The sequence below is a fragment of the Apis dorsata genome, unplaced genomic scaffold (genome assembly GCF_000469605.1).
Source record: "Apis dorsata unplaced genomic scaffold, Apis dorsata 1.3 scaffold_198, whole genome shotgun sequence".
NCBI lineage: Eukaryota > Metazoa > Arthropoda > Insecta > Hymenoptera > Apidae > Apis > Apis dorsata.
The window spans coordinates 1,330-12,453 of record NW_006263482.1 but is presented as its reverse complement, the minus strand read 5'-3'; the positions used below and the strand labels follow the sequence as shown (position 1 = coordinate 12,453).

At 38.4% G+C, this 11,124-nt stretch overlaps 1 protein-coding gene across 14 annotated transcripts in view; it reads right to left on the bottom strand.

Annotated features, from left to right (window-relative positions):
- LOC102672106 overlaps positions 1 to 11,124 on the bottom strand; it is a 22,255-nt gene that overhangs the window by 10,086 nt on the left and 1,045 nt on the right. For 2 of the 14 annotated variants that reach the window (XM_031510032.1, XM_031510028.1), the window contains exons 2-8: positions 5,354 to 5,454; positions 4,849 to 5,032; positions 3,368 to 3,509; positions 2,427 to 2,441; positions 1,246 to 1,391; positions 1,052 to 1,149; positions 718 to 927 (exon numbers count right to left, since the gene is read on the bottom strand). In XM_031510032.1, coding sequence (XP_031365892.1) covers positions 718 to 927; positions 1,052 to 1,149; positions 1,246 to 1,391; positions 2,427 to 2,441; positions 3,368 to 3,509; positions 4,849 to 5,032; positions 5,354 to 5,398 — 840 coding nt within the window. In that variant the 5' untranslated portion in view covers positions 5,399 to 5,454. Of the gene's footprint in view, positions 1 to 717; positions 928 to 1,051; positions 1,150 to 1,245; positions 1,392 to 2,426; positions 2,442 to 3,367; positions 3,510 to 4,848; positions 5,104 to 5,353; positions 5,494 to 5,704; positions 5,948 to 7,514; positions 7,648 to 11,124 lie in introns of those variants that run through there. The other 12 variants (XM_031510027.1, XM_031510033.1, XM_031510031.1 and 9 more) reach the window with 12 other exon arrangements.

Sequence of the window (11,124 nt, the reverse complement as noted above, 5' to 3'; positions counted from 1 at the left end):
AAAAAAAAAAAAAAATGGATCGCGCGATTTCGATCGAAGGATTACGAGTAAATCGAATCGCGCAAAGTTGGCCGGTGTGAAATCGTAATAACGTTGCGTCGTACGTAGGCTGCATCGCATCAGGCTCGGGAGAATACCTCGCGTGACGTTTATTATTAATTTAACTTTCATGAAATGTCAAACGATGATACAACTCGTACAACCCGTAAATTTAGTATAATTTTTTTTTTCTATATATTTCGTTTCGTGGAAATCACGCGTATGCCCCCCTCCCCCCTCCCTTCGATAATTTAAAAACACGGCAGAAATATCTATAAATTTGTAATCCCGTGTTCCATTATAATTCAACGATTTTTTCCCTCTCTTCTCTAACTTTTATCCACATTTATTTAAATTTTCGAAAATTCCAGATGATATCACTTTCACTTCTCTTCGAATAATTTGATCGAATAATAAAGCCAGAAATTCGTGACAGTTGCTTTTTTCACGCGGAAAAAAACAATCGGAAAGAAACAATCGATCGGCTGTTTTTCTTCTCCTGGAAAAGTAATCTCGCGACTATTTTACGATACATCGAGTCGCGAACATCGTATAGAAAATTATTATTATTATTATTATTATCATTATTATCGTTATCATAATCGGAACGATAAAACGAAAGGCGATAAAGAGATAAAAAATGGAGGGGAAAGGCGAAAGGGTACAATTATGCGTTACCTGAGAACAGGTGTGTTGAGTGGGATGTTGCGTGTAAGCGGCGTTCGCCGCTGCGCACACCCCGGTCCCGGGAACTTTCAATTGTTCCTTGTAATCGGGCTGATACGGCAACAACATACGTATCTTGCCCCAACGATTGAAGAACAACGCTATCGCGCCCGCCCAAAAGATCAACACCAACACGACTATGCCCACTTCCACGCCACGGACCTAGAAGAAAACGAAAAGAAAAAAGGGAAAAAGAAAAAGAAAAAAAAAAAAAAAAGAAAGAGAATTCGTTCGCCCGAACGTATTCCAAAGAGCGAGGAAGAGATCCTTCGAGGCACTCCTCTACCTGTATGTAAGCTTGCGGCTGCTGAGAAGAAGGTGGAGGGGGTGGAAGAGGGCCACCGGTCACCGCTGCATCCTGTTGCGGGGATGTTCGCGGCGGCTCTAAACAATCGAGGGTTAACGCTCGATAGATAGATATATATGGAAGGAGAAGCGGCGAAACGAGAGTGAAGAAAACGAGAGTGATCGAAAACTTACCAAGCGTGCGGAAGACGATCGGCCGACTTCGAAATTTTTTCCCACCTCTGACGGCAGTGACGACGAGTTGGTATTGCGTGTCGGCCCTCAGACCGCTCAACGTGACCGCCTCGCTATTTCCCGCGACCACCGCCACCACCCTGTAACTAACCACCTTGCTGTTGTGTTTTCGTTCCTGCATCTATCTTCTTCTACTTTTTTTTTCTTTTCGTCTATCCTATCGTATCGCCATATCTTCTAAAACGCGTATCGATTTTCTTTTCTTTTTTTAATTAACTACGTCCCCCCCCCCCTTCCCCCTCCAAAGAATTGCGAGCAAATTGTCGTAGCGATCGTACAACGTTTCATCCAAGGTTTTCTCGTCCCGAGAGATTTCTGTCTTTTTCTCATTTCCGATTTTTATGTATTAATTTAAAAATTTAATTATCGTGGATGGAGAAGAGGATAAGAAATTATCCATCCTTTTTTTTTTTCTCATTCGTTCGATCGTTCTCTCGATAAAATTTTCTACGATGAGTTAATCAATTCTTGTTAATTCGATAATTATTGTTTACCGTAATGCGATTTTCGAGCCGCGTTACGAATACTTTATTACGCTCCAGTCATTCGACGCCTTTCCTTTGTAAATAAATTTATACCGTTAATTTTTGAAATCTTAAAAAGTTAGGAAAAATATATTTTCGAACGGTTAAACTTTCTCGACACGAGTTACCTTTAACGAAAAATGTACACGAAGCGAATTGAATCTATGGGGAGATGTTTTTCTTAAGATCATTAAAGATAACGAGCAAACTTCTTTTTCGTAAGTTTTTTCGAAGCTTCTTAAAACGTATAAGATAACGTGCTCGGTCTCCCTCTTTTTTCTCCCTCTCTCGAGAGAGACAGACCACGGTTTTAAATTTCTTTTAACGCAATATTTTCTCCACTCTGTTTTTTTCCATACTTTCATAACGTACATTTTTATTGTAGTGGCGAATTAATTTTTAATAATATATCTTTTTTGAACTCGTAACAAAATATTATATTCCAAGTGTATTTTCGACCAGGATAGGATATAAACCGCGAAATAACGAAAATATTGTTATATTGTAGTCGAATAAATTGGCAGAAGAAAAAAAAAAAAAAGACGTTACGTTTCAATGCTCGCAATTCTCGAGGAACACCTTAAAAGAGGTATGTACCTGTCGTTGTATTTCCTGTGCCGCAGTAGAAGTAAAAGCATCAATTAATATCGAGTCCTTTTCCAAACAATTTCACATCGAAAGACTGATACCAATTGATAAATGAATTCGTCTTTGAGATATTGCGAGATACATTGTGAAATCATTTTTCATCGCGCTACGCGTGTAAAAAAAAAAAAAAAAAAAATTCCGCGACAATACTCCGTACCAACTGGAATTATAAAAAAAAATTACTATATTACTGCACTATATTTGTGTGCGAGCTTCTTTTTCTCACGGTAATCGATGGATGCGATGTCGTGGAAACGTCGAAACGTTTAGAATTATAGCGCCGCTGTGAAATGAATAATAGGCGTATCTAAAACGTAAAATAAACGAGGGTGGCGGAGCGTGATTGCATTTCCAGATAATTTCCAGGGATCGTAACCAGAACGTGCGTCTTGGACGTGCGATCTTGGTCTGGAATACGATAGAGTAGAATAGACCGTGAAATAATTTTCTATTTTCTATCATACGCGATTTCTTTAACGATGGATTATATACATGGATATATATATATATATATATATATATATATATATATATATATAATCGTGTTTGGATTTAATAGGAAAACGTCGATACGATAAAAAAAATACGATGATGCGAATTAATGGGATAATAAGAAAAGTGGCGACAACAGTTTGTCAACAATTCTTTCTCAACTAGCTATAAGTTATGAATTAACGGTAATAAGCGGTATAAAAAGTTTGAACAAAGATGATTCGAAAGTACAATTTTATAAACCCGTTACATTTTCTTACTTGCGAATTCAAACTATATGATGGATGTACTATGTGTCGATTTAAGTGGATGGATGATTTTGTTAGATACGTACGTGGAAAGAAAAGAAAGAAAGGAAAAAAAGTTAAAAGTGGAACATCGAAATCTCCAGAACGCACCTGGCATCCGTTGGCTTGTACGTGACGTCGTATTTTTCAACTTGTTCGACCTGACTGGTGCTCCAAGATACGCGCACGGAGGTTGGATTCAGGAACATCACCGTTATATTTTCCGGAACACCAGGAATACCTGTTACCGAGCCTGCACAAAGGAAACGCGTATTTGTGAGTAAAAAAAATTAAGGATTAAAGTAAGAAGCTAGATACGATAAACAAATCCAGTTGATTAATTTCGTTGAAGAGTTAAAAAAGTTAGAGAATATTGAGAAAACAGCGATAGAGAGATCCCAATCGGTAAAATCGGATAAAAACTGGGATGCACGTGTGATAATATCGACGTAACACTGGCCAGTAGACCAATCTCTTTGTCGAACACGTATATATTTTCTCACCGTTGAATCGGTCGCAGCGGTGTCGTAAACCGGCCATCTTGACCCCGATCCTCGCTCTATAATATTTTTTCACCCACATCGAAAGAAGTTTACAAGGTTTACGCAAACGTTACAAATAGAGTGCGGATTTTTCCGATTAAGTACATCGTTTTTTATACCATGCGATTATTCTCGTCTAGTAACTAGTTTCAAAAATTAATCCAATTTAATAATTAATTCAATTCCGAATAATCCGAACCGATCGATCGAAATTGACTTATCGATCGAGGAGAGTAGAGGAATTTACCTTAAAATCAGATTAAATCCTGTATAAAGTTAGGAAAATTTTAAAATCGTTATAACTTCGAAGATAATGACTTTTGGCTGACGAACGAGGGATCGTTAGAAGCGCGGAACCTTGCCCTTTAAAACGCTTTTTCATTTATCCCGATACGACTTTTGGTTTCCGAGATATCGTCGCGTAAAGAAAAGGATAATTTTTAATCGTTTATTATCTTCGCGTCTCGTCGACTTATCCTCAAAGCTCGAGACTCGGGCCTTGTTCGCAATCTCTGAGCAATAACGTTTTAAACGTTATTTCGAATATTTCGAATCCTTGCATCTCGATCGAGATACATCAGGCATAAAACGAAAATTTCGCGATAAAATTTTTCCTTTTCTTTGATAATCACGCTTTTCGCACGAAAAGTTTCCAACTTTCATTCGTGACTTTGCCCGAGCGTAATGGTTTATTGTCGCGATAAAGTATTATACGATTCAGCATATGTTTAGCGCGTGTTACATAGCAACAGTGACATAGCTACGTAAAAATCCGCAGTCTAGTTATAAGATATGCACGCCGATGAATTTACGTCGCACTGTAACGCGAGAATCGTAAATCGTAAATTTTTATCGATCGAGCAATTTATCGACGATTATATTCCGAACGAAACGAATTTTTTCTCGTTGCTGGTTAATAATAATAAAGAGAGAAAAAGAGAGAAAATAGAGAAAGCAACGAGGAAATTCAATCTATGAAACGTCAATTACGTGATAAATATAGGAATAAAATATAACAAGGTGTCGAGTAAAATAAAATAAAAAACTTACCTACGAAACCAGCTCCTTGTAGGAATAGTATAGTGGCCCAAAGGACCATGCCGCCAAAATGGCGGACCAGGTATGGACCGCGTATTCTTTCGCACACGTGTTTATCGCTTTTCTTTCCTTTCAGAGACGCGCCGTCTTGTTTTTTTCCTACAATCGCTGGACGTTTCGCGTACGATGCACCTCTCTGAAAATTGGTGCTCATCTAGCCTCCTCTACCGTGCTGCATTCTTTTTCTTTCATTCCACACCACACTCACTACAAAAAAATATACGCATGCACGTAATGTTAATGACTAGAAAGAGGAAGAAACATACGAATCCATTTATTACTCTATTCAAAAACATATCGATATATATACTTTTTTAATCTTTTCTACGAAAAATCTTTTTTCTTTATATTGAAAAAAAATCAGGAAGAATAAAATTTGTGTACGATAAATTTCATATAATATATATATATATGTATGAAAATAATACGAAAATAATAAATTCGAACGAAACGATACCGTTATTGCGGGGCCACTTCTCTCAAGAACTTGCAGACGAAACATACTTGCATCTCTCCGTCGACAGGGTAACGCGTCGACCAATTCATTCGAATCGTGATCTACAACATAATCGATGGAACTTTGTGCATTATCGCATCATTTGGATCCGATGATATAATTAAATTTTCTTTTTTTCTTTTTTCTTTTTTTTCGCGACGTCGAAATCGCGGAAAAAGGGAATCAAGGTGAACCGAGTTGAATGGAATTTTTTTTCTCCTATCAACGGTTATTGACGCGTAAAAAAAAGAAAACGATATAGACGGTAAATAAAGAGAGTTATAATACGAGAGCGGTAAGTAGGTGGTGACCTTTCCGGATTGTTCGGTGCGGCACACAACACCGGTCGGTGGCAACGAAAATACTGCGAGTGAACTGGTCGGTGTTAGCTTGCTTGCTTGCCTGCCAGCCAGCCAGCCAACCAGCCAGCCAGCCGCAAACGTTCGAGCAACAAATGAAGCTTGCGGTTTATATTGGCACGCCTTTATACGCAGTCTCTAGAACTTGCACCGAGTACCCGCAACTTTCCTCGTTTATCGTTCTCGTAACCAAGTTTCCCAAACATTTGATCGGCCGTATTCGCATTTATTAATAAGCGGTCGCGAACCATTGCTACATATTCTCAACCGCGATTCTTCCCTTCTTTCTTTTGATCTTTTGTCTTTCGCTTCGTTCAACGTTCGTCCCAAATTTTTTAACATTAAATTCGTTCCAATCACTCGTTAAGAATAGATGGATCGATGAAATTTGCTTGTTTTCAAAATCATTCAACGACAAATCTATGTGAAATATCGTTTGATAAAGAAATGGAACGAAATGTTATTTCGGAAATCTCGAAATGATTTATCTCGGAATTAATAAAACGTGGAATGGAAAATATATATCGGACCCGAAACAAACTTCGATTTATAAAAATAACTTTCCAATTCGAGATGGTCCACGTCAATGAACCTTGCGGGTCGTGAGTCATCTGTGAAATTAGCTACGTATGGAAACGTAAAAATATCATTGTTATTGAAAGTAAACGCGCCATCGAGATTATCTTTAACCGACAATCGATCCCAATCCTTCTTTCGCGATTATTCTTGTGCGTCTCGAAAAATATACGATCTTTTTTTATCTAATTTAATTTGATATAAACGATTATTTTATATTCGTGGAATATAAACGAGAATCTTTTACAACGATAACACGATTAATCAATTATTAATAATTATCTCGTAAGAACATATTATTCATAATACATAAATGAAGATATTTAATCGGAGAATATTTTATTTATTCTGAAATACGGTATTTTTAATTTTCGAACAAACGGTAAACGAAGCGTGTAAGCAAGCATAATAAAATTCTTAAATGAAAGAATCGAAGGAAATTTGTTCGCACGAGGATAGATGTTCACATACTGTGAACGACGAAAACAGTTACGGATTCTCCGCATTGCGGTAACTTCCATTTCATTCTATCTTTGCGATCTGAGAAATTCAATTATTGAGAGATTCAGCTATTATTAAAACATCGCCCGTTAAATATTTCGTATAACTGTGTATCAATCGTGATATAAAAAAACCTTTAAAACTCTCGTTACATTTTAATTGTTTTTAAAACGAAAAATCATCGAAACCGTTACTCGTTAATCGAGTGTATAAGCGTGTATAATATTTCAAACTTGAGGACGTGTACACGTGTGCAAAGGGAAGTTAAGTAAGTAGTCACCGGTCACTGAAAGAAAACAGACTCGTCAATGTCAAGATTACTGTCAAGATTTTGAAAAAGATAAAAATCGGTTGATGGATTTTACGAGATGAATTAACAAAAAAGAAATTTGGCATCTTCGTTTCAATCATTAATTGGACAACAACCCATGACTCGACTCGATTTAACTTTGTAAGATTTAAATTTACGTAACGTACGATACTTTTTATATCCAGATTTTCGTTTCTAGAGTTTATTACTTCCAAAATTAATCAGAATGACCATAATCGATTCGCCAAATTTCGTTACTTTATTATAGCGTTCCAACGTGTCCATATTCAGGGAACGACGCTTTCTTTCACGGTTCATAAATCGAAGAGGAATTTTATGGATGCGTTACAATCTCGATTGATTACGCTTTCGACATTTAGATGGACCTCGTCGAACAAATTTCTACATATTTCCACACCTTTCTCTTTTATTCACTGGACAACATTTTTCCGCTACTAGACCTGTCTCTATATATTCTTATGAAAATATGGCGGCAACTCGATAACGAGACAATTAATCTTTCGGGAAACGATTGAAAATAGGCGAGTTTTTACCTTGATATTCGATGCATTCGAAATCGATCGACACGGATAACGATGGTCACAGATGGTATAAGAAATCCGTTCCAAATAAAGTAATCGTACACAAAGGGAATAATTTATAATATACGAGTCTTTTTTTTCTATCGTGTCCCTCATCTCTACGATCGTGTGTCGTTTTGTATATTTCGCGATTAACCACTATTACCGGAAACAGGAACGGAAAATGTTCAAGGCTGAAATCTTTAACGCGGTAATTTCCACGATAAAGATGCTAAAAATCAATGAATTTTCTCGTCGTTGATGATGATGAAAAAAAAAAAAAGGAAAAGAAAGGAAAAGTAAGACGAAGAGAATGCATCTTCGTCGAAAGTAAAAACAGGATGTTTTCCGGTCGGCTTGAAACCGTTCCGACTTCACTTTCTAAGCCAAGTTAAATCCAGGATATATATTTCTGTTGAAATTTCCGTTTCTGTTTTCTTTCTTTCTTTCTTTTTTTTTCTTGATAAAGCCAAGCGAGACTACTGGTAAACGGTCGACTTTCGCTTTCATCCAACGACTAGTACGACTGAATAGCCACAGTCACGAAAACTCGGGATACGAGTCGTTTCGTCGCGTCGTTTCCATGCTCTCGGCTAAATTCCACCGGATAAACAGGATAGATCGAGATTAGTACTAGGCAAGTACACGCATTACGTTAATCGATTTTCGTGGAAATGGAATAACGCGTTTTAAATTTCAGAAAAAAATCGAGAATTATTCGCGAAATTTCGACACCACACTGTGTACCGGCCGAGCCTCGAAATTTTCAGTCGCCAAGGAGATGGCACGCGCCGCCACTTATCCGCGATACACACGGTAGGAAAGCCTCGTTTCGTTGTTCCGTTGAAAGATTAATTTTCGACCAACCGACGTATTCTCGTCTCGAACGGTGTACAGATGTATATATAGATGTTTCGCGCACTTCACCGTACGTTACTCGCACCACTCACCACTCGTGCCACGACCGATATACGAGATCGCCGCGTGTATACGAAATACGAACGAAATACGCGGATATCTCGCGCAGGATTGTTGCATCGTAGAAGGAATTAGACGTGGCGCGACGCGCGTTTACCGGCGGCCCACCTTCCCCCACCTTCCCCCTTTATGCGCGCTTTTTTCATTCGACGGAGAAGAAGAAGAAGAAAAAGAAGAAGAAGAAGAAGAAGAAGAAAGTGCTATTTCTGCTGCGGGGAAAACCACTTCCCCGCACTAGATATGCGGGAGAATGGTAATGGAAGCTTTTAACCTAGGGAATATAATATGAGAAGTAACTAAATCTAGGGAAAATTACTAGATTCAATTCAAATTATATTTTTGTCGCGTTAAACAACAATGAAAATGAACGACGTTATAAATCGTCGTTTAAAATCGAGAAGGGAGAAAAAAGAACGCGTTGATAGGAATTGGAAAATTTCAAGAGAACTATCGGCACAATTCTTTCCACTTCTTTTTTTTGGGTCGAGCGTCGTTTCCGTATTCTCTTCTTGGGTTGGGAATATCTCTAAAGTGGTGTTTATTCTTCGAACGTGAGAATGAAATTTTCACGAGACACGTTTCGTGAAAATAGATGAAAGAAAAAGGAAAGGATAAGAAAAAGTATCGATCGATATGTAAAACGATACGTAGAACGATTATCGAGAATGTAGGCGAATTAACGGAGAGCTCTGTTTCGATTTTTCAACGTTTCGTACGGCTTTATCTCGTTTAACGCAATTATGCTGATGTGTGCAATAATATTAGCATAATTGACCGTAACTCGACTAGTCGCGTAAACGACTGTAGCTCTATCTAAATTTAACACCACCGTTAGCCGACAGGGATTGAATTAATTATGGTAAAGCTCGATAAACGACGAAACGATATAGATTTTCATCATTGATTAAGAATATCATCGCGTAACGTGATTATCATCTTTTTTTTCGATCTTTTCTCGCTCTAAAAAAAATTTACGAATTGGATTAAATTTATTCTCTCTCTCTCTCGTTTTCTTTACGAAATTAAAATCTTCCGACAGAAGAATTATAAAAATTCTATATCAAATTTTAAAATCCCTTTCGAAATTCGAAACGAAAATCGTTCTAATCGATTTCAGAAAGAAAATAAAATATAATCGGAAGATAAGGAATAACGAGAGACGTCTCCCTTCGGGATTTCGATTTTTTCCCTCCCTCCCTTTATCCACGGATATAGTCTTTGAAGGGGAGAAAACGCGGAAGGAAAGAAAATGGGATATCGGAAACTTTTCGCGAAAAAGAAGGAAAAAATCTAGTTAACGAATTCCGGTCGGATGGCAAAAGGGACGAGGGTGTACGATCCACGCAAGGTAAACCGTTTCCCTCGAAAACGGTTTATATCGTATATTTAGCTTTTGTTTCCAGTCGGATAAGCTCGATATTCGGGAAGAGAAGAAGGAAAAATTTTGGTGGACACGGAGGGTATCTCGGTATCGATCGGGCCAAGCCGGAAAATGGCGCGATGTAGAGGCGATGTTCCAGAAACGATTGCACGGCTATTAATAATTGAAGAGGAAGGAGGAAGGAAGGAAGGAAGCAAGAAGGATGAAGGAATTTGCAAACGCGTTTCCATGACACGGATTGCCGCTCGTTCGAACGGTCGATAATATCGATCGAGGTAAAGGGAAATAAGCGGCCGCTAATGCTGCCGCACTGCTGCCTACGACACGCGCGCTTACATGTGTATCGAGAGTGCACGGCTTCGATGCCTCCCCCCTCCCCTCTCGCCGATTACGCGTCGGACAACGCGTGTCCCACGCGACGACAACTAGGCCGATTGTCTCTACGCCGGATTACCATCCGAGCAAAAAAACGAGGTTATGTACGATTTCTCCCTTCCCGTCTTCCAATCTTCCTACCCGATGTATCGCCTCGCAAACTCGAGACGAAGAATAGTTATGTTTGTATACATCGTCGAATATCGAGATTTATCGATCAAATTAACGCGATAGATTTGAAAAAGAACGTTCGTCTCTCGAAAGCCATTTGCGCGCGTACAGCCGAGAAGATTCCCCTTTGAATAGAGCGCAAGGTCTCACGTGCTCGACCTATCGTACGTACGTTACGGATTATATTTATATCCGCGTAATAGGGACGGAATAGCGAGTTTCTTCGATATATCGATTTCGAATTTCGTTTCATGATGAAGAGAGAGATAGAGAGAGAGAGAGAGAGAAGAAATTTGTATCGGATGCGGTTGAACGAAATCGAAACGGAGAAGCGTAAACGAAATATAGGCCCGTTATACGTGCGAAACGACGGACGACTCGTGTGCGTCGCGAACGCTCATTCGCCAATTATCCGTGAAAAAAGTGAATCGAATATTATTCGTTCGTTTAAAAAGTAAATGAAAGCGATAACTAAAAACAAAGAAAGAAAAATGTTTTTT